The sequence below is a fragment of the Ahaetulla prasina genome, chromosome 5 (genome assembly GCF_028640845.1).
Source record: "Ahaetulla prasina isolate Xishuangbanna chromosome 5, ASM2864084v1, whole genome shotgun sequence".
NCBI classification, from domain to species: domain Eukaryota; kingdom Metazoa; phylum Chordata; class Lepidosauria; order Squamata; family Colubridae; genus Ahaetulla; species Ahaetulla prasina.
Genome location: NC_080543.1, coordinates 8,694,374 through 8,718,311, shown reverse-complemented (window position 1 = coordinate 8,718,311; position 23,938 = coordinate 8,694,374). Strand labels below are relative to the sequence as shown.

The following is a 23,938-nucleotide window of genomic DNA, read 5'->3' as shown; positions in this document are numbered from 1 at the left end:
AGATTAGGTTAACAAGTCTTAATGCCTTTTTGGCGGTGTTGTTACAGTGGGCTCTGGCACTTAGATCATTAGAGATGAGTACTCCAAGGTCTTTGACAGAGTGAGGGTCATCTGTTACAGTGGTCACCAACTGGTGGTCCGTGAGAAAATTTTGGTGGTCCGCAGACAAATTATTTGCATTTTTTCTATTGCACTAAACCAGGGGTCCTCAAACTATGGCCGCTGGGTTGGATACATGCAATGAACCTTTGTGTTGCTATACAGAGTCTCCCCCTTCGGGGTCATTTTGTCTGGGTCGTAGGGGGGCAGAAATTCCGACTCAGGGTCTGCTTCAGCCTCCGGTTATGGGGCTTTGGGCGAAGGCTGGAGGGAAGCGGCACTGGTGGCGAAGAGCTGGAGGCTTTCGTTCCAGTGGGACTGCATCATGGCCCGGAACTGGATGACCATCTCAGCCCGCTAAGCCTCCAGGCGCTGGTACCTGGCCTTGCACTCCTGCAGGTCTTCCCTCTGCTTGCAAAGCCTATGCTCCTAGTCCTCAGTGAGGTTCTTCTGCTGAGCCGCCTCCTCGGTCAGATCCAATTTGAACTGAGCCAGCTGTTTTGCCAACTCTTTCTCATGATGGCTGCTTAGCTCCAACAACTGCTTCCTGTTGGGGAACTAAGGAGCCCAGGTGGGCAGGCAAGGAGTAGCTGGAAGGGGAGGGACAAGTAGAGGCCGTCGAGGTGCCCCTCAATGTGAGTGACATCGAGTTAGCCATGCCCACCCAGTCACATGACCACCTAGCCACACCCACCCAGCCGGTCATTAGGCAGATCATATTAGTGGTCCGCAGGATTGAAAATTGTGAAGTTAGTGGTCCCTGAGGTCTGAAAGGTTGGTGACCCCTGGTCTGTTAGGTCATGTCCATCCAGCTTGTATTTTACGTTCTGATTTTTTTTTGCCAATATAGAATAGAATAGAATAGAATAGAATAGAATAGAATAGAATTTTATTGGCCAAGTGTGATTGGACACACAAGGATGTAAGACAGAGCGAATCAGCCATCCCATTTATTTAATTTTTTTTTGTAGTTAAAAGTTTTTTATTTTTTATTTTCTTATACATATATTATAAATGTACCTTTTCTTGTTCATAAATAACTATACATGTTCTTTCTAAAGAAAGCACAAAAAATAAAGCATTTTAATTGCATTTGGAGTTGCTCTTCTACCCTTTCTTTCTGTCCTTTTCACAAAAAACCTTCTTCTTCTCCTTTCCCTCCCTCCTCCTCCTCCTTTCCTCCTTTTTATTTATTTATTTACATTTATATCCCGCCCTTCTCCGAAGACTCAGGGCGGCTTACAATGTATAAGGCAATAGTCTCATTCTATTTGTATATTTACAAAGTCAACTTATTGCCCCCCCCAACAATCTGGGTCCTCATTTTACCTACCTTATAAAGGATGGAAGGCTGAGTCAACCTTGGGCCTGGTGGGACTAGAACCTGCAGTAATTGCAGGCAGCTGTGTTTTAATAACAGGCTTCTTACAGCCTGAGCTATCACGGCCCCTACTTTCTTCCTCCTCCTCTCCTTTCTCAAAGCTACTTCCCTTCTCTTTCCCTCACTCCTCTTCTCTTTCCCTCCTTTCTCGCCTTCTCTCCTACTCTTTTCCCCTGACTTATCCTCCTCTCCTTCTCCTTCCTTCCATCCTTCTCTCTCCTTCACCTCCTCTTTCTTACCCCCTCCTCCTCTCTTCTTTCTTTCTTTCTTTGTTGTATAATATTTCTCTTGTTTGGTATCTGAGCATTTATTTTTGTAGGTTTCCTCTGGACTACCTAAATGATCTTGGTTGTGATATTTTGTGTGGTTAACTATAGAAATAAAGCTTCGGCCATTACAGTAATTGTATTCTGATCTTCCTGCTCCTCTTGGTTTCACTCTGTCCTAGCCTAGCCACACCTACAAACTCTCGGCCACTAGCAAAAATAGAACAATTAGTGGGAGAAAGATATGGAGTCGTTTCAGTAACAGAATAACGGAGTCGGAAGGCAAAAATGTTATAAACAGGTCATGTGACCATGGAACATTGCAACCGGTCATAAAGAATAGAATAGAATTTTTTATTGGCCAAGTGTATTGGACACACAAGGAATTTGTCTTGGTGCATATGCTCTCAGTGTACATAAAAAAAAAGATACCTTCATCAAGGTACAACATTTACAACACAATTGATGATCAATATATCAATATAAATCATAAGGATTGCCAGCAACAAAGTTACAGTCATACAGTCATAAGTGGAAAGAGATTGGTGATGGGAACTATGAGACGATTAATAGTAGTGCAGATTCAGTAAATAGTCTGACAGTGTTGAGGGAATTATTTGTTTAGCAGAGTGATGGCCTTCGGGAAAAAACTGTCTTTGTGTCTAGTTGTTCTGGTGTGCAGTGCTCTATAGCGTCGTTTTGAGGGTAGGAGTTGAAACAGTTTATGTCCAGGACGCGAGGGATCTGCAAATATTTTCACGGCCCTCTTCTTGATTCGTGCAGTATACAGGAATGCAATCCGGTTTCAGCTGTCAGAACTCCAGAACTGGGTCTAAATGGCTTTTCTTTGGAGGGGGTGTCTGTTGTAACTTGGAATGGTCATTAAGTGAGGACTACCTCTAGTGCGATTTTTTTGGGGGAGGGGGGAAACCAACCTTTCTGGTTAATTTTCCATGTGAGCTCTAACGGTGATAAACAAATTTATGTTTTAGTTATAAAAGGTGCCTGAATTCATTTTTCTCAAAATGTCTGTCTGAAATGGTATAGGACAGCGGTCACCAACCAGTGGTCTGGCGACCACTGGTGGTCCGCAAGAAAATTTTGGTGGTCCGCAGAAAAATTATTTGCATTTTTAATATTGCACTAAATCAGGGGTCCTCAAACTACGGCTGCTGGGATGGATACGTACAGTGAACGTTTCTTTTGCTGCAGAAAGTCTCCCCCTTTAGGGTCTTTTGTGTGGGTCGTAGGGGGGCAGAAATTCCGACTCAGGGTCTGCTTCAGCCTCCGGTTATGGGGCTTTGGGTGAAGGCTGGAGGGAAGCGCCACTGGTGGAGAATAGCCGGACGACCTTGTTCCAGTGGGACTGCATCATGGCTCGGAACTGCCTGACCATCTCAGCCTGCTGAGCCTCCAGGTGCCGGTACCTGGCCTTGTGTTCCCACAGGTCTTCCCTCTGCTTGGAAAGCCTATGCTCCTAGTCCTGAGTGAGGTGCTTCTGCTGAGCCTCCTTCTCGGTCAGATCCAATTTGAACTGAGCCAGCTGATTTGCCAACTCTTTCTCCTGGTGGCTGCTTAGTTCCAACAACTGCTTCCTGTTGGGGCACTAAGGAGCCCGGGCGGGGCAGGCGAGGAGGGGCTGGGAGGGAAGGGGCGAGTAGAGACCGGCGAGGCACTCTTCAATTTGAGTGACATTGAGTTTACCATGCCCACCCAGTCAGATGACCACCTAGCCAGGCCACCCAGTTGGTCATTAGGCAGATCATTAGTGGTCCTTGGGATTTAAAATTATGAATTTAGCGGTCCCTGAGGTCCGAAAGGTTGGGGACCCCTGGTATAGGACATACCGGTAGGTTCAGAAATGGTATAGGTCAGTGATAGCTAATCTTTTTGTCATCGCGTGTTCCCCCGTGCCCCACCTCCACACATACACACGTGACCCCCCCACGCTCCCTCCGCACTTGTGCGTGCAACCCACATGCTCCCCCAACCTCTGTGGCTCAGACTGCTAAGACAGTCTGTTATTAACAGCAGCTGCTTGCAGTTACTGCAGGTTCAAGCCCCACCAGGCCCAAGGTTGACTCAGCCTTCCATCCTTTATAAGGTAGGTAAAATGAGGACCCAGATTGTTGGGGGCAATAAGTTGACTTTGTATATAATATACAAATGGATGAAGACTATTGCTTGACATAGTGTAAGCCGCCCTGAGTCTTCGGAGAAGGGCGGGATATAAATGCAAATAATAATAATAAAAAAAAACCCAACGCATGTGTGTGTGACCCCCCCGCCCCATTTTGGGTCTAGCAGGCCTCCCTACATCCTCCTGGAACCAAAAACGGGCCGCGAGGGTGTGCTGCCCCCCCCCCCCCCGCGACCCAGTTTTTAGTCCCAGGAGACTGCAGGGAGGCCTGCTAGGTCCAAAACTGACTACATACGGGGTTGTGCCGCACCCCCCATCTTTCCCCCACGTGAGTGTGTGACCTTCCCGCCCCCCTGCACACGATCCCCCACCCCCCTGGCATGCATGTGCGTGTTCTGCATGCGTGTCACCTCCCCACGCCTGCATGGCAGAGACCGGAAAATCAGCTGGCCGGCGGGAGGCACATGCGCATGCAGGGTGGAACTGAGCTGGGCAATGGCTCGCGTGCCTGCAAATAGGACTCTGTGTGCCACTTTTGGCACGCGTGCCATAGGTTCGCCATCATGGGTATAGATTCTTCTGCTTGAGCAGGGGGCTGGACTAGAAGACCCTTTGTTGTGCCTCGTCCGCCCCCCTCTCCTCAGCCGGGCCCCTCCCATCTCCTGCTATCTGAGCCAGAGACTGATAGTGAAGAAGAATGGCCTGGCATGCCTCCAGCCCCCAGCCCTGGCACCATGCCCGGACAGACTGAGCAAATAAATCTCCCTCCCACAGCGTGTGAGCAAGAAGCCAGCCACGAGCTAAAATTGCCGGCAGCTGAGCAGGAGGACAAAACGTGGACAGATCCCCGCTTCTGGAGAATGGAGAGGCGACGTCAGCAAAAGGAAGGGAGGGGCAGGCCTGGATAAGTGCTGAGTCATGGAGCCACACACCCCATGGCCTATATAAAGGATCTGCTCTTTGGCATTCCTTGAGTCAAGCAAAGTCTCATCTGGTTTGCTGAAGTCACACCTTGGATTCCTGCCTGCCCTGAGAACTCTGACAGGAATTTGGCAAAGCTGCAGAGGCTTCGTGGCCATGCTGGATACAGACTTCCCCAGTCCCGGCCGTCAGAGGAGGAGTGGGACACGACACCCTTTCAGTTCTGTTCTGTTCCGTTCCATTTTATTCTTAATTGCTCTGCGCTACGCTGTGCTACACTACGCTACTCTACTTCTATTATTTCTATATTTGTTTCTCTTTCTCTTTCTATTTCAAAGTTTTATGAAAAGAGTCTTCTCATTCCCTGGAGCTCTTGGGTGTTGCTTCCACATCATACCCTTGGATAAATTCAACGTACTTGATACGTACTCCTCGTATCAAGAGGTATGAACGGGAAAAGTCAAAATGTTTCGTAAAGCATCTTGTAGCCACGGTGTTTGGAAGCTGTTAAATTGTCTTATTGTTTTATTGGGCGTGCTTTGTAAATACTGGCTTTCCTTCAAAAGGCAGAAATGTTTGTTCTTTCTAGAACTCTTCAATTGACCCAGGACTTTTGGATAGGTGCCAGAAAATTGGCAGACAAAGCAATACAATTAGAGTAGCTATTAGAGGAACTGTGTTGTGGTCCGCCAGCAGCCTGCAGAGCTGGCAACGGAGTTGGGCAGCGATGAGGCTGAGGAAGAGCGTGGGCCAGTCCTGGAGGCTGGGGAAGGCCTGGATGAGGGCTCGGTGTCAGAGGCTGAGTTGGGGCCAGGGCCGTCGGGGAGTGAGGTGCGGACTCCAGAGCCTCCAGAGGTGGACAGTAGTGAGGCAGAGGAACAGGAGGAGCCTGTTCCTAATGCATGCATGAGAAGAGCTGCCAGAAGGCAAGAGCAGCTCAAGCAAAGAGGACGACTCGGGAGTAGGGCCAAGAGATGATTGGCCCCTCCCATAAGGCTTAAAAGACGAGCAACGGCATTTGAGCTCTTTACTGGAAAACAAGGTTGATAGCTTTGTCTTGTTGCATTTGTTTTGTATCGGTGTTTTCTGAACTTTTGCCAAGAAAGGCCTTTGGCAGTTTGCCTAATTGGACCAAGGTTGGTGATAGGATTGAGGAATTGCGTTGGGAGGAATTTGCTTTAATTTAGTTGAACTACGCTGAGAATGAAGTAATTCTCAGCTGTTTTAATAAAGTTTGTTTTTACACTGACTTGAGTTTCCTACTACCTACTTGGGCCTGGGTCACAACAAACTAAATAAATGCTGGGGTTTATGGTTCATTGCACAATCAGCCAGATGTTCAGACTGGATTTGGCATTTTTGTCGTCTTATTGCTGTGCTGGCGAACCTTTTCGGCACTGAGTGTCGAAACAGGAGCCCGCGTGCATGCCAGAGACCAGAAGAGCAACTGCCCGATGTGCATTCTCATGCCGGGCAGCTGCTCTTCCGGTTTCCAGCACACACATGGTCCCCAGCCAGCTAGTCTTTGGGTGCCAGAAATCAGAAGACCAGGTGACCAGGGCGCATGTGCACGCCAGAAACTGGAAGAGCAGCCGCCCGGTGGGAGAATGCATTCCGGGTAGCACCTCTCCCAGGTTCTGGCATTCCTTTGTGCGTGAAGACCAGCTGGCTGGCGCACCGGAACCTAGAAGAGCAACGGGTGATGGCTTTTTGTGCCCGGAGAGATGGCTCTGCGTGCCACTTCCGGCATGCGTGCCATAGGTTCTCCATCGTGGCACCCTTTCCCTGAGTCAGGCAGCTGTGGATGTTTGATGGTCTTCAAGGTATCGTTAAAAGGAAGTTGGGTGAGTTTTGGAACAGTCCTTGCATGATAACGGAAGCCATCGCTATTGTGACAAGCGACTTTTGCCCAAACCACCCAAAATTGTAGCAATAATGGCATTGCTAAAGACGGCGTTTGCGGCTCCTACATTACAGTACCAGGTAATCCTCGCCTTACAACTGCAATTGAGCCAGGGAATTGATGTGACTAAGCGAGAAAATTTGGGGTGGGTTTTGTTCCGTTTGATGACTTTTCCCGCCGCGTTTTTTAAGTACGGTTGTCACTATGGATTTCCTACTCATGAGACCATCTGCTAAAAATTAAGGAAGATTTCTTTAAGGAGCAGCTTTCTTTGATCTCACCCCCACCTGTCTTTACAAACACGGAGGAGATTCTAATACAGGAGGAGGCAATCAATTGTGTTGTAAATGTTGTACCTTGATGAAGGTATCTTTTCTTTTATGTACGCTGAGAGCATATGCACCAAGACAAATTCCTTGTGTGTCCAATCACACTTGGCCAATAAAATTCTATTCTATTCTATTCTATTCTATTAGTAACACGGTTGTTCAGTGAATATGGCTTCCCCGTTGACTTTGCTCGTTCAGGAGGTTGCAAAAGATGTTTGCGCAACCGTCATAAATATGAACCAGTTGTCAAGCCTCTGAATTTAAATCAGGTGACCACGGAGATTGCTGCAACGGTCGTAAATGTGAAAAACGGGCATAAGTCACTTTTTTTCAGCGCCGTCGTAACTTCGAACGGTCACTAAATGAACTGTTGTCAGTCAAGGACTGCTTGTACATACACAGTAGCTTGCCCTGCCGGTGTTGATGGGGATGGGTTTTTTTTTTTCTTTGATCATTCCTTGACGAGGATATTGTCTTAAGCTTGCTTGATTGTTATCTCCTGGGATAGTTTCTTGATTAAACTATTGATTTCTGCTTGATTGTTTGTCTGGTGTTAATACATTCTTTTCTGTTGGTTAAAAAAACAACAACCCAACAACAGCAGGAAAAAGCAGGTGCAACGGTCAGAAGAGTGAAAAACGGCCCTAAGGCCCCTTTTTTCAGTCCTGTTGTAACTTCGAACAGTTACTAAACAAACTGTTGTAAGCTAAGGATTTACCTGTACCATCTATGTAATATGCATTGTCCTTAAGTTTAATATTGCCAAGCCCCGATCAAATTGAAGGCAGTTTTCTGATGTTTTCCAGCCTTAAGGCAAGAAACTGTAACGAGGGGCACCAAGATACGATGATCTACATAAAAGACCATGGATTGAACTCTTTTGTACCGTGTCTGAACTGAGCTGCGTGGAAGCAGTCTTACGGCAACATCTGTCTGCAGGGAAGTCTGCATTTGCACTTAAAATCCGAGAGTGACTCAAAAGAAGAGGAAACTTGCATCCGGATGTCATTAAGAGACATCAATCCCTTAGTTCATCAGCCCATCAGGATGGAAAGAGCTGGCGGTTAAAAATAGTTCGGCGCTGTGGCACCAAATGTCTGGCAAGAGAATGGTTTTCCGTTGCCTTCAAGGTTGGTTTGAAGCAGGGGTGGGCTGCTGGGGGTTTGCAGGGGTTCGGGAGAACCTCTAGCAGTTCAGAGAACCCCCAAATCCCACTCCTGGCTGGCCCCGCCCTACCCATCCCTTCCCTCCCAGGAGTCCCTACATGGCCCATTTTGGATGCAGGTAAGGGGAGGTGCATGCTGTTGTGGTCTGCCAGCAGCCTGCGGAGCTGGCAACAGAGTTGGACAGCGATGAGGTGAGGAAGAACATGGGCCAGTCCTAGAGGCTGGGGAAGGCCCGGATGAGGGCTCTGCGTCAGAGGCAGAGTTGGGGCCAGGGCCATCGGGGAGTGAGCCTCCAGAGACTGACAGTAGTGAGGCAGAGGAACAGGAGGAGCCTCTTCCTAATGCACGCATGAGAAGAGCTGCCAGAAGGCAAGAGCAGCTCAAGCAAAGAGGACGACTCGGGAGTAGGGCCAAGAGATGATTGGCCCCTCCCATAAGGCTTAAAAGACCAGCAACGGCATTTGGGCTCTTTGCCGGAAAACAACATTGAAAGCTTTGGCGTAGCTCTTAAGTTGTCTAAGCCCAAAATTTGGAGTCTGGTGGCATACGGTATTTTATTGCGAGCAGAGGAGTGGTGGACTCTTCTTGTGAAATATCTCTGGACACGCTCAATTGTATTAATGTCCGATATGCAGTGCGGGTTCCAGACAGATGAGCTGTATTCAAGAATTGGTCTAGCAAATGTTTTGTATGTTCTAGTTAGCCGTACAATATTACCAGAGAAGAAGCTACGCAAGATTAGGTTAACAACTCTTAGTGCCTTTTTGGCAATGTTGTTACAGTGGTTGACCAGTGGTTGACCAGTGCTGCAATGTGAGTGCCCCAGGTCAGCTCCCCTTTTTGATAACACCCAGAAACTTGCTCCACTTGTATAAGAAAGAAGGTGTGCTGTAAAGTTATTCCTACGAGGTACATGCGGTCCGCCTACTCTGATGAATACTCACGTAATTATTACTAGACACTTATCCTCAAGGAGGAACAAGTAGGCCACCAGGACAATTGCAGCCTTGTTGGTGTCATCGTGGCAGGTTGAGTAGGGTGTTGAAATGACAAAGAAGTAAGGAAAAATAGAACATTGTATATGATGCTGGAGGCAGGCAATTGGGGAATATTGAAGAAAACCATTTCAGAAGAAGTCCATGGGTATGAGAAAGATACGATACCGCACAAGTGAAGCCCAAAAGAAGTTGGGACCCTAGAAAAAGAAGGGAACAGAAAGAGAAGAGGAAGGGATGGGAAGAGAAGAGAAAAGAGGAGAGAAGAGGAGAAGGGAGGAGAAGAGAAAGGGATGGGAAGAGAAGAGGAAGGGATGGGAAAAGAAGGGAAGAGAAGAGAAGAGAAAGGGATAAGAAGAGAAGAGGAAGGGAAGGGAAGGGAAGAGGAGAAAAGAGAGAAGAGGAAGGGATGAGAAGGGAAGAGAAGAAGAAGAGATGAGAAAGGGATGGGAAAAGAAGGGAAAAGAGGAGAAGAGAAAGGGATAAGAAGAGAAGAAGGGAAGGGAAGAGAAGGAAAAGAGAAGAGGAAGGGATGAGAAGGGAAGAGAAGAAGAAGAGATGAGAACGGGATGAGAAGAGGACAAAGGGATGAGAAGAAGGGATGGGAAGGGAAGAAGAGAGAAAAGAAGAGGAAGGGATGAGAAGGGAAGAGAAGAAGAAATGAGAAGAGAAAGGGATGGGAAGGGAAGGGAAGGGAAGAGAAAAGCATTAGGGATTGGAAGCTGAATTGTATGATGAAATACAATTGTGAGAGCTATTACTGCCTAGCCTTATGAAGAGAAGGATTATGGGTAATATCATAGCTGTCTTCTGGTACCTGAAGGGCTCTCACAGAGGAGAGAGGTTAGACTTCTCCAAAGCAGAAAAGGACAGGACAAGAAATAGCAGGTGGAAGATCATTAAAGAAAGATCTAACCTAAAACTAAGGAGAAATATCCGGACAGGGACAACAGTTAAATCAATGGAATAGCTTGCCTCTAGAAATTGTGGGAACCAATCTCTTCCTTTTTGGAACAGAATTATTCTTTTAGAATATTTTAGGGGGAAAAATATTCCTTTTATTGGGGGATTAAGACAAAGGGGTAGAACAGAGGGTCTAACAGATTTGGAAGGCTTAAATTAAGTAAGGAGTTTAGTAAGTTAAGTTTAAGAGTTCGGTAAGAGTTCAGTAAAGAGGAAGGGGATTTTTTAATGCACTTTTTAAATGTCTTGTTTGGGGGTTTTGTTTAAAAAAACCACTCTTCTTCTTTTTTTTTTTTTTTGGAGTTTTGTAATTTAACTTTTAAAAAAAGTTAAAAAGAAGTAAAGAGGAAGGGGACGTTGGTTTATTCCCGTCAGACTGTCCGCATTGTGAATTTCCAGTCTGGAAGCTGGGCAGCCTTTAGCGGGAAGTGATGTGCTTGGGTTGATAGCCGTCAATATTAGGGATATGCATAATTTTGCACAGACTGAAATTTCCCTGGGGGTTGTTTCTGAAGATGGAAATGTCTTGTTGGAAGAAAGATTGAGTTGTGAGCCCAATCCATTAAGTCAGGGGTCTCCAACCTTGGTAACTTTAAGCCTGGAGGATTTCAACTCCCAGAATTCCCCAGCCAGCAAAGCTGGCTGGGGAATTCTAGGAGTTGAAGTCCACCAGGCTTAAAGTTACCAAGGTTGGAGACCCCTGCATTAAGTCATCAAAACTGGGTGACTCTCTATCGCAGCACATCCTGGTTACCAACGGCAGGCAGGTCGCAAGCAAGCCATCTAGGTTCAAAAGCAAGCCAGAAAATGAAAATCCAAGCCTACGGGTGGTCCTCGACTTACGACCACAGCCGAGGCCCAAATCCCCATGGCCAAGCAAGACGGTTGCTAAATGGCTTTCGTCCCACCTTACGACTTTCCTTCCCACAGTTGTTAAGTGAATCACGGCAGTTGTTAAGTTAGCAACACGGTTGTCGGAATGAATCTGGCTTCTCGGTTGACTTTGCTCGTCGGAAGGTCGCGAAATGACCCCGGGACACTGCGACCGTCGTAAAGACGAGTCACTTGTCAAGCATCCAAATGTAAAATCACGTGATCACGGCCGTAAGTGGGGGAAAAATGGTCGTAAGTCACTTTTTTTTCAGTGCCGTTGTAACTTTGAACGGTCGCTAAACGAATGGTGATAAGCGATGGACTACTTGTATCTTTTGCAAAGTAGTAAATAAATTGTGTTTTGTTTTTTTTCCTAATCTGGAAGGACAATTTCCCCCCCCCGTTTTTTTTGCTGACGCCTGCACACCTGTGTTTTTCATCCATGGGGGTTAATGGAGCTAGTTTTTGCCATCTGGTGCTACTGCCTTCCTAGCTGGGATGAATATTGCCCATGGAGCTTTCACTCCCTTTCCACTTCTGCTTTTTGTTCTGTTTTGTTTTGAAACTGCTATTTTTGTTTGAGTTGTTATTGGGCTGTTAAAACCGGTTGCTCTTTCCTGAACACCCGGAGGAAAGATCAAGGGGCTATAAATAACTCTATTAAGAAGCTAGTTTCCTGATTGTGTGAGGGGAAAGTCTTTTTTGGACTTTTCCTTTTCCTTTCCTCTCCTTTCCTTTCCTCCTCTTCCCTTCCCTTCCCTTCCCTTCCCTTCCCTTCCCTTCCCTTCCCTTCCCTTCCCTTCCTTTCCCTTTCCTCTCCTCTCCTCTCCTCTCCTCTCCTCTCCTCTCCTCTCCTATTCTCCTAATTCTACAGAGGAATTATTGAGTCTGTCATTTGCACCTCTATAACTGTCTGGTTCGGTTCTGCAACCCAACAAGAAAGACACAGACTTGAGAGGATAATTAGAACTGCAGAAAAAATAATTGCTACCAACCTGCCTTCCATTGAGGACCTGTATACTGCACGAATCAAGAAGAGGGCCGTGAAAATATTTGCAGATCCCTCACATCCAGGACATAAACTGTTTCAACTCCTACCCTCAAAACAACGCTATAGAGCACTGCACACCAGAACAACTAGACACAAGAACAGTTTTTCCCCGAAGGCCATCACTCTGCTAAACGAATAATTCCCTCAACACTGTCAGACTATTTACTGAATCTGCACTACTATTAATCGTCTCATAGTTCCCATCACCAATCTCTTTCCACTTATGACTGTATGACTATAACTTGTTGCTGGCAATCCTTATGATTTATATTGATATATTGACCATCAATTGTGTTGTAAATGTTTTTTTTTTTTTTTTTTTATTCAAAAAGTTTTTATTAGTCAAAAAAGGTTTATACAAATACATATCAGGTATGGTAAATTTTCATTTTTCTTATCTAAAATAAGAATTTTACTCAAATTTTTAACACATACAACAGCCATAAGGCAAGCAGGTGACACGAAGTAGCTAAGTTTGCAAATTTTAAATACGTAATAAAGAAGAGTCAAGAATAAACAGAATATCGTACAAAAGAGAATAAGGAAAACCAACACAATCCCAAATATCTTTATCACTTCCTAGTTTTGGATCTCAGAACTCTGGGTTCAGCCTGACCCAACTCCAGGGCCGCAACAGCGGCAGCCGCTTCAGCCCCATGATCTATAACCTCCCCTTCTTCAATTCCTGGGTCATCTGATTCCAGGAAGGCTTTGTGTTCCTCCACATAGGCCGTAGCCTCCGCAATTGTACTGATTTTTTTCGTAATGCCCTCCCGGAAAATCATCAATCCTCTGGCATCAGCCATCTGAAGCCCACTCCTTCTGGTACAATTTGCTTGACAAAAATAATATTTCTTTCTTTTTCACGCACCTGTCTGGGAATCTGCCTCAGAATGGCTATCTCCTGCCCCTGTAAATCAGTGCCCCACTCCTATGTTTTCTAAGAATTTCATCTCGCCTCTTCTCACAAATTTGACATGAACCTCTCTGGGAACTGCATGCGTGCATATTGTAATTAACTCTATAAACTCGTTCCACATCCCAATTCATGAAATCAACACCTCTCCCAAGAAATTCTCCCAACAATTTAGTCACAACATCTCTCAAGTCTTCTTGGTCCACTTCTTCCAAATTTTGAAAACTAAGGAAAAAAGACATTTTATCCATCTGTAGTCCAAGCACAGCATTGCCTGTCGTCTCCTCTCTTTCCTGCACTGCCCGTATCTCACCCTCCAATCCTTCCACTTTCTGCTTGTTTTCTGCTGAAACTTGTTGAGTATCCTTTAAATCCTTTTGGATAGTCACAATTTCTGCTCTTATTTCATCCAATTTCTTGTCCATATTAGATAACTTTTCCAAAATTCTTCCATCTCTCCAGCAGTTGGTCTCTGACCTTTTGCCATTAAGGAAAAAAAATACAAAATCCTCAGGCAGGCACAGTATCCTTGTAATTTCCTCCGGATCCACCAGGGGCACTCACAGGAGCAACGAGTCCAGAGTACAGTTAGTCAACCAGGAAGCCGAAGGGAAGTGATGTCATCAAAATTCTCATAGTGAAGGCGGAAGCTGGACGCCACCACTGTTCCCCAGAAGGAGGGGGGGCCTCAAACCTTCCCTCCTAAATTTCTCCATCACCTCTTCTCTCCAGAGCTCCACAAAACCGGTAATCTTCTTATTTTAAGTTCTCCTCTCTCCAGAATAACTCGTGCTCCTTCCAACCGCAGGGGAGAGAAAAAACCCCCCGCACTCCGGAGCACTCCACTCACGTTTACCGATATTCCCTTCCCTTCTCCTCCTCAATTCTTCTCCGTGCCCTGTTCACCACCAGGCTGCTGCAGTTATAAATCCAATGCCCCGGTGTCACCGGGCACAGCGGCCCAGGCGACGACCAAAATAATGGCCGCGGCCTGTGGCCTCCGAACCCCGCCGAGCCTAGGACGCGCCAGCATCGGTCCCCACAGTCCTGTATGTCGGCTGGGAGACCCCTGGCGAGCCGTCCGTGCGGCAGGTGTCCTTTTCGGAACACCTGGCCCCTGAGGGCCTCGGCGGCGGCCGGATTCGGGCGCTGGAGGCAGGAGAAGCCTTCCAGACGTCCGTTGCCGCTGGACACCAGAAGTCGTCTCTCAATTGTGTTGTAAATGTTGTACCTTGATGAACGTATCTTTTCTTTTATGTACACTGAGAGCATATGCACCAAGACAAATTCCTTGTGTGTCCAATCACACTTGGCCAATAAAATTCTATTCTATTCTATTCTATTCTATTCTATTCTATTCTATTCTATTCTATTCTATTCTATTCTATTCTATTCTATTCTATTCTATTCTATTCTATTCCTCTCCTCTCCTCTCCTCTCCTCTCCTCTCCTCTCCTCTCCTCTCCTCTCCTCTCCTCTCCTCTCCTCTCCTCTCCCTTCCTCCTTCACTTTACTTCCCTTCCCTTCCTCCTTTCCTTTCCTTCCTTCCTCCTTTCCTTTCCTTTCCTCCCTCCTCTCCTCTTCCTCCTCTCCTTCCTCCTCTCCTCTCCTCTCCTCTCCTCCTCTCCTCTCCTCCTCCTCTTCCTTCCTCCTTTCCTTCCCTTCCCTTCCCTTCCTCCTTCCCTTCCCTTTCCTCCCCTCCTCTTCCCTTCCTCCTTCCCTTCCCTTCCTCCTTCCTTTCCTCCCCTCCTCTTCCTTTCCTTTCCTTTCTTTTCCTCTCCCCTTCTCTCCTCCCCTCCTCCCTTCCTCCTTCCTTCCCTTCCTTCCTCCTTCCTTCCCTTCCTCCCTCCTCTTCCCTTCCTCCTTCCTTCCTTCCTCCTTCCTTTCCTCCCTCCTCTTCCTTCCTTCCTTTCTTTTCCTCTCTCTCTCTCCTCCCTCCCTCCCTTCCCTTCCCTTTCCTCCTCTTCACTTCTTCCTTCACTTTCCTCCTCTTCCCTTCCCCCTTCCCTTCCTTTCCCTTTCCTCTTTCCTCTTTCCTCTTTCCTTTTCTTTCTTCTTTCCTTTCCTTTAACTTCCTTCCCTTCTATCCCTTCCCTTCCACCGACTCACATTTACAACCGCTGCAGTCTCCCAGGGGTCACATGATCACCTTTTTTGCGACCTTCTAATAGGCCAAGTCAGTGGGAACCTGATTCAATTAACAACCATGTTACTACCACGTTCTCCTGTGCGCTCCTTGGAGAGTCCAAGCTACAGGTATTCAACTTTCTGATTGGCCAGAGACTGAGTTGCAAAATCTTTGGCCCCCGCCGCTTCCTTCTGGCCGAGCCTCAGTTTTTTCAACTCAGTTGTCCTAGAGCAGGGATCTCCAGCCTTGGCAATTTTACGACTTGTGGACTTCAACTCCCAGGGTTCCTCAGCCAGTAAAGCTGGGCTGAGGAACTCTGGGAGTTGAAGTCCACAAGTCTTAAAATTGCCAAGGCTGGAGATCCCTGGCCTAGAGAGACGCGATTGGAGTTGCTCTTACTACTTTCTTCAGTTGTTTGGAGAAATTTTTATATTTTGTTTTTGTTTTTTTGTTTACATTTATATCCTGCCCTTCTCCGAAGACTCGGGGCAGCTTACAGTGTGTAAGGCAATAGTCTCATTCTATTTATATATTTACAAAGTCAACTTATTGCCCCCCCAACAATCTGGGTCCTCATTTTACCTACCTTATAAAGGATGGAAGGCTGAGTCAACCTTGGACCTGGTGGGACTAGAACCTGCAGTAATTGCAGGCAGCTGTGTTTTAATAACAGGCTTCTTACAGCCTGAGCCACACCGCGGCCCTAAATTGATTACCTTTTGGAGTTTTTTACTTGGCAGAGGCTTGAAGGAAGGCCGGGGAAAGTGCGCCTTGTTGCAGGCGGTGCAAACGGCCCGGCGGCGCCCCGATCAGAGTCAGGAAGCGACTTCGGCAGGGCGGAGGCCTCAGATGAGCGGCGGCATTTAGTAACATAAATTTTGGGCTCAATTGTGGTCGTAAATTGAGGATTATCTGTATTGGTCCAGTTCCTTTAAGGTCTGGAAGATACATTAGAACAGGGGTCTCCAACCTTGACAATTTTAAGACTTGTGGACTTCAACTCCCAGAGTTCCTCAGCCAGCTTTGCTTCCTGAGGAATTCTGGGAGTTGAAGTCCACAAGTCTTAAAGTTGTCAAGGTTGGAGACCCCTGTATTAGAATATGTTTGATCATTATCGGCTATGCATTCTGAAGAATTTTTCCTCGGAGTCCTTAGCAGTTTAATGAGCCTCTGTGGCTCAGACTGGTAAGACAGTCTGTTATTAACAGCAGCTGCTTGCAATTACTGCAGGTTCAAGCCCCACCAGGCCCAAGGTTGACTCAGCCTTCCATCCATTATAAGGTAGGTAAAATGAGGACCCAGATTGTTGGGGGCAATAAGTTGACTTTGTATATAATATACAAATGGATGAAGACTATTGCTTGACATAGTGTAAGCCGCCCTGAATCTTCGGAGAAGGGCGGGATATAAATGCAAATTAAAAAAACAACAACTAAGTTTGAAGTGTTTGGATTGAGCTAAAACAAACAGGGTTTCCCACCATTTTAAGAAAACACCAGATCACAGCAGTTTTCCACTGCTTTAAATCAGTGGGGAAATTCAATTTTTTTTACTACCGGTTCTTTGGGTGTGGCTCGGTTGGCGTGGCATGGCTTGGTGGGCATGGCAGGGGAAGGATACTGCAAAATCTCCATCCCCTCCCCACTCCTGGGGGAAAGGTACTGCAAAATCTCCATTCCCACCCCACTCTGGGGCCAGCCAGAAGGTGGTATTTGCCGGTTCTCCGAACTACTCAAAATTTCCGCTACCGGTTCGCCAGAACCTGCTGGATTTCACCCCTGCTTTAACTCTAAAGTCTGGTAAACTCTGGTAAGGTAAAAAACATGGAATAAAAGAGATTTAAGTTACCTAAGAGCTCCATCTGCTGTCTCTTTTTTGTTTTTTCCTCCTGTCCAGACTTCATCTTCTGCGTCCAGTGTGTTTGTTCATTTCTGGAAGAGCTTTTATACGCCACCAGCTAGTTTCCTTGGCAGCTACTACATTGCCATAATTTCTAGATGCTTTTAAATAACATTTATGCAGAAAGAGCATCATTACTGTCCTCAGTCCATAGGGTTTTTCCCCCTCTTTTTCTCTGCTTTTTTATGAAGTCCATACACAGTCCTAGGCTGCATCAACGGAAGAATACAATCAAGATCAGTTGAGGTGTTAGTACCACTTTATAATGCCTTGATAAAAACCGCACTTGGAACATTCCATCCAATTTCTGATCACCGTGCTACAAAAAAGTCGAAACTTTAGAAAGAGTTGAGAGAAAAACAGCAAAGACGATGAGGGGACTGGAGGCTAAGCATACGACGAATGGTTGTGGGAACTGGGTATGTCTAATCAAGGGCTCAGTGGCTAAGACGCTGAGCTTGTCGATCGAAAGGTCGGCAGTTCAGCGGTTCGAATCCCTAGCGCCGTGTAATGGGGTGAGCTCCCATTACTTGTCCCAGCTTCTGCCAACCTAGCAGTTCGAAAGCACGTAAAAAATGCAAGTAGAAAAATAGGGACCACCTTTGGTGGGAAGGTAACAGCGTTCCATGCGCCTTTGGTGTTTAGTCACGCTGGCCACAGGACCATGGAGACATCTTCGGGTAGCACTGGCTCTTCGGCTTTGAAACGGAGATGAGCACCGCCCCCTAGAGTCGGGAACGACTAGCACAAATGTATGAGGGGAACCTTTACCTTTAATGAAAAGAAGGACTAAGGGTGACGTGAAAGCAGTCTTTCAATATTTGACAAAGAAAAGGGAGGTCGATTTATTTTCCAAAACACTTTGGGTGGGGGGAACAGAACAAGAAATAATGGATGGAAGCTTATCAAAGAGAAATCCAACATAGAATTAAGGAGAAATTTCCTGCCAGTGTGAACAGTTTATCAGTGGAACAACTTACCTCCAGAAGTTGTGGGCGCTCCATCACCGAAGGTTTTTAAGAAGAGGTTGGACAGCCATTTGTCTGGAATGGTGTAGGGTCTCCTGCTTGAGCAGTGGGTTGGACTAGAAGACTAGAACCCAATTATTTTGTATTCTCTAAGGGTTTCTCTCCCCCCACACACAACCGCCCCATCTTGTTTCAGATCGATCACTTTGGTTTTGCTGAAGACCGCACCTTCAAGCAGCGCTACCTCATCGCGGATCAGCATTGGAAGAAAGACGCCGGCTCAATCCTTTTCTACACCGGCAATGAAGGGGACATCGCCTGGTTTGCAAATAATACGGTACAAATAATACTACCAGATTCTGTATCAGCTTTGTTCCCTATGCCATCCGTCTGGTAAACTCACAAGATTTCATTTTTCTTGCCATAAACATATAAAACTATATGGGGCCTCTGTGGCTCAGACTGGTAAGACAGTCTGTTATTAACACAGCTGCTTGCAATTACTGCAGGTTCAAGTCCCACCAGGCCCAAGGTTGACTCAGCCTTCCATCCTTTATAAGGTAGGTAAAATGAGGACCCAGATTGTTGGGGGCAATAAGTTGACTTTGTATATAAATATACAAATAGGATGAAGACTATTGCTAACATAGTGTAAGCCGCCCTGAGTCTTCGGAGAAGGGCGGGATATAAATGCAAATAAAAAAAAAAACTAGACTGGATTGTTTCTCTATGTTATATAATATATGTGGGTATATACATAATTTACAGAATTATATACATACAGAAAACAAATACATAATTTTGTATCTTGTCATATTTATGTAATGCAAAATTGGAGGTGGTGACCCTTTAAGAGCTGTATCGGTGGTGGGTTGCCCCCGGTTCGCACCGGTTCTATAGAACTGTTAGTAAAACAGGTACGAGGTTCTGCCCACTGACCTAAACATCAAAAGTGATCTGCGCATGCACAGGAGAGCACATGGGCACAATGCAAACTGGTAGTAATGGTAAGTGGGACCCAACCCTGAGCTATATGCAATGAAATTTCATTGTTAATGTATGCCAATTAGTGTACATTCCAAGTAGCGGTGGGTTTCACATTTATGTTACTATTGGTTTGCCCCACGTGTGTATGCTCCCTTCGTGCACACATGCTCCCTTCGTGCACACATGCTCCCTTCGTGCACACATGCTCCCGGTTTACATGCGCACCCACCTTCTGCACATGTACCCAGCCTTTCACACATACGCTTTGCTCGTGCATGCCCGGCCTCAAAAACGTGCCTAAACAGGATGGCATAGAGCCGGGGCGCTACCGGTTCGGGCAAACTGGTCCAAACCTGCTGAATACCATCTCTTAGTCCTAGTCCTAGTCTTATCCTAGTCCATTATTTCTCTCATATCCTGTTAAAATATTTCAGGCTTTGTTTTTTTACAGTATATACATTTGAAAGATCGAAGATTATTCTTTACTGAACTATTTTTTTTAAATAAAAAAACGACCATCTTTGTTCCATTCCAGGGTTTCATGTGGAATATGGCTGAAGAATTGGATGCCATCCTGGTTTTTGCCGAACACAGATACTACGGGGAATCGTTGCCGTTCGGAAATAAGTCATACGCCGTAAGTATCACTCCCAATTGAAAGTAGTCACAGATTGACTACTCGTATGTTGAACTCAGCTCTGCAGGCTGCAACAATTCATTTAGTGACCATTCAAGGTTACAATGGCACTGTAAAGAATGACTTACGACCAGTTTTCACGCTTATGACCATTGTAGCAGGGGTGAAATGCTCCCGGTTCGGACCGGATCGCCTGATCCGGTAGTGATAGCGGTGGGTAGCAAAAATCCCTCCCCACCCCAGTGCCCGGTTGCCCACTTCCCCGCTTGCAGCTTCTTTTAAAAAATGCTTTTAAAAGGTTAAAAAAAGGCTCTGACGATCCCAGGTGAGCCACACGATCGTCAGAGCCTTTTTTTTAACTTTCAAAAGCATATTTTTACAACCTATTTGCCAAATAGGTTTTTAAAAAAATGCTTTTAAAAGTAAAAAAAAGATTGTGCGGCACAGCTGATCACTCCCCCCCCTTCCCCGCGTGCTGTTCTATTTACCTCATGCTTCCTTTTGGTGTGCACTGCATGCCTACGCATGCACTTTGCATTTGGTGTGTGGTGCAAACTGCACATGCATAGCGCGCACGCACAGCCAGCGAATTGGTAGTAAACCAGTTCAGATTTCACCACTGCGTTGTAACATTCCCCATAGTCATGTGATCAAAATTCAGATGCTTGGCATATACTAACCGCAACTGGAATTGTTGTGTCTGCGCCCCCCGAGCTGGACCTACTGCCATAAAGTGACTTGGATCCGGGCCTGCTGCCAGAAAGTGACTTGGAAAGTGAGGGGAAGGGCCGTCAGGACTTACCTCGGGAGCACTGGCTTCCCTGGCTCAGCTCCAGGAGCCAGAGGCAGGCCAAGTGGACGAGATAACGAGGCCTCCGTCCCCTGACTCTTTTCACCCCCCAGGCCACGCCTTCAGACCCAGCTAATGGCAATCAGGCCTGGCTGGACCCTAGGTTTCGTAGGCAGAGAGGAGGGAACAACAGAAGCAGGGGTGGGGCAGACCTAGGAAGTGCTGAGTCATGGAGCCACACCCCACAGGATATAAAAGGCAGCAAGAGCTGCTGTGTCTCTTCGTAGCAGGCAAATCAACTGATTAACTAAGAGCTGAAGTTTGTTCCTGAGTGACTCACCAGGTCGAGGGAGATAACAGAGAACTTGGCAGACGTTCACTATTCTGCTGCCAGAGCTGATAGTGCCGGCTAATTAAGCCATTACTCGGACAGAAACGAAGTGGGGACAGAACAGGAATCGTATTTTCACAACAGTGGAAAAATGATGAGATTCTGTCTGAGGGGAATGTAATTAAAATATTAGAATGTGCAGAAATGGACAGGTTAATGCTCATGATTAAGGATAAAGAAGAAACTGAATATTTTCTGATATGGGATATATTCTATCAGTGGCTAGACAATAGAAACAGAAGTTAGAAAGGAGGAGAAACAAAGAGAGGAAGTGTGATGGAGAATTGTTCAAGAAGTATTATTATTATACTGTGTTTCCCTGAAAATAAGACCCTGTCTTATATGTTTTTGAACCCTGAAATAAGAGCTTGGCCTTATTTTCGGGGAGGTTTTATTATTTTGGGGCGCGTGGAGCAAGACGGGGCTTGTTCTCTCCCCCTCGCCTCAGTCCGAGCGATGACCGGCACTATCAGCTCTGGCAGCAAACTAGTGAGCGTCTGCCAAGTGTCTCTGTTATCTCCCTTGATGCCGATGAGTCAACAAACAGTACTTCAGCTCTAGTCAAATAGTTGATTTGCCTGCTACGAAGGGGCATAGCAGCCTTTGCTGCTTTTATATCCTGTGAGGTGTGGCTCCATGACTCAGCACTTCCTAGGCCTGCCCCACCCTTGCTTCTGTTGTTCCCGCCTCGCCTACCTACAAAACCTAGGGTCCAGCCAGGCCTGATTGCCATCAGCTGGGTCTGGAGGCGTGGCCTGGGGTGGGAAAGAGTCAGGGGACGGAGGCCTCATTATCTCCTCCTGCCTCTGGCTCCTGGAGCTGAGCCAGGGAAGCCGGTGCTCCAGAAGTAAGTCCTGATGGCCCTTCCCCCTCACTTTCCAAGTCACTTTCTGGCAGGGGGCCCGGCTCGGGGGGCGCAGACACAACAGGGCTCCTCTTGCTGTCTGTCTATCTATCTGATTTCCAGCTCTGTCTCCCTAACCCTAACCAGAGGAAATGGTGGGGACCGGCTGTGCATACATTTAAATATTTTCGAGGAAGGCTTATTTTCAGAGGAGGGCTTATTTTAGGGGTAGGGCTTATTATCAGGGGATGTCTTATTTTCAGGCGTTACTACATTATATTATTAATATTATCGTGATGAATATTATAACAAATATGTGGACTGTGAATGTTTAAAAATAACTGTACCCAGATTACACACTGTTGGATGGAAATTGAACGTTATATAAATAAAACAATAAAAAACATGGAAAAAAAATTCAGACCCTAGGCAATTGACTCATATTTATGACGGTTGCAGTCTCCCGGGGTCATGTGATCCCCTTTTGTGACTGACAAGCAAAATCAATATACTAAGTAATATACTAAGGGCGCCCTACAAAAGTTTTGCGGTCTCGTTTCAGGATGCGAAGCACCTGAATTACTTGACTTCGCAGCAGGCTCTGGCTGATTTTGCGGTACTTATCCAGCACTTGAAAAATACGATTCCTGGAACGCGGAATACTCCAGTGATAGCTATAGGAGGGTCTTACGGAGGAATGCTCGCTGCCTGGTTCCGAATGAAGTATCCCCACATAGTAATTGGGTAAGTCTGGACCAACCTGGCACCATCTCCTGTGGAACCAGAGAGGAACCAACTAGTTTCTGAATCTAGCTTCATCTTCCTCCGCTGGTGGTTTGTCATTACTGCTACTTCGATTACTACTACTTTTGATTACTACTTAGATTTAGAGTTTAGCGGTCAGGATGAAGGAAAGCGGCTGGCTGTGAGTTCTAATCCCGCCTTAGGCGTGAAAGCCGGCTGGGTGACTTTGGGCCAATCATGAGGATACTTTGAGTTCTAGTCCCGCCTTAGACATATAAGCTGGTTGGGTGACTTTGGGCTAATCACCAGGAGTCTGTGAGTTCTAGTCCCGCCTTAGCCATGAAAGCCGGCTGAGTGACTTTGGGCCAATCATGAGGAGACTGTGAGTTCTAGTCCCGCTTTAGGCATGAAAGCCGGCTGGGTGACTTTGGGCCAATCATGAGGACACTGAGTTGTAATCCCGCCTTAGACATATAAACTGGCTGGATGACTTTGGGCCAATCATGAGGAGACTGTGAGTTCTAGTCCCGCCTTAGGCATGAAAGCCGGCTGGGTGACTTTGGGCATCCGAATGTAAATAACATGACCAACGGTTCATAAGTGTGAAAGATGGTCATCGGTCCCTTTTTTCCGTGCCGTTGTAACTTTAAACGGTCAGTAAGCAAACTGTTGTAAATCGAGTATTATCTGTATTTTTTCTCTTCGGTTGCAGAGCTCTGGCCGCATCGGCTCCCATTTGGCAGTTTGACAGCTTGGTTCCCTGTGGTTCCTTTTATAAGATAGTGACTGAAGATTTCAAAAAAAGCGGGGTTGGCTGTTCGGAAACCATCCGAAATTCCTGGGCGGCCATTAAACGTATTGCTGACACAGGTAAGAAGCTAACAATGAGTATTTATTTTATTTATTTATTTATTTATTTATTTCGATTTTTATACCGCCCTTCTCCCGAAGGACTCAGGGCGGTGTACAGCCAAGTAAAAATACTATATAAACATTAAAAGAAATTAAAAAAAAACATATTATAATGTGGCCGAAGTAATTAAAACAATTTAAAATCTTAAAATATAAATAACCCCAATAAAATTTCAATCCAGTAATTGCTAAGTAATTAGTAATTGCTAAGATGGGGGATTCTGGGTGTTGAAGTCCATTTATCTTCAAGTGCCTGAGGTTGAGTAACTCTTGATATAGAATAGAATGAGCTGGAAGGGACCTTAGAGGTCTTCTAGTCCAGCCCCCTGTTCAAACAGGAGAACATATACCATTTCAGATAAATGACTGTCTGGTCTCTTCTTAAAAACATCCAGTAATGGAGTGCCCACGATTCCTTGTGGCAACCTGTTCCACTGGTTAATTGTCCTCACTGCTAGGAAGTTTCTCCTTAATTCCAGATTACTTTTCTCCTTGATTAGTTTCCATCCATTGCTTCTCATCCTGCCCTCTGGTGCTTTGGAGAATAATTTGACCCCCTCTTTTTTGTGGCAGCACTCAAATATTGGAATATTGCTATCATTTCACTCCAAATTCTTCTTTCTTTTAGACTAGCC

At 46.1% G+C, this 23,938-nt stretch overlaps 1 protein-coding gene across 2 annotated transcripts in view; it reads left to right on the top strand.

Annotated features, from left to right (window-relative positions):
* Positions 1–23,938, top strand: part of PRCP (prolylcarboxypeptidase) — a 47,503-nt gene that overhangs the window by 6,766 nt on the left and 16,799 nt on the right. The window contains exons 1-5 of one of the 2 annotated variants that reach the window (XM_058185521.1): positions 16,810–17,449; positions 18,195–18,335; positions 19,521–19,622; positions 22,210–22,391; positions 23,104–23,261. In XM_058185521.1, coding sequence (XP_058041504.1) covers positions 17,402–17,449; positions 18,195–18,335; positions 19,521–19,622; positions 22,210–22,391; positions 23,104–23,261 — 631 coding nt within the window. In that variant the 5' untranslated portion in view covers positions 16,810–17,401. Of the gene's footprint in view, positions 1–16,809; positions 17,450–18,194; positions 18,336–19,520; positions 19,623–22,209; positions 22,392–23,103; positions 23,262–23,938 lie in introns of those variants that run through there. The other variant, XM_058185520.1, reaches the window with a different exon arrangement.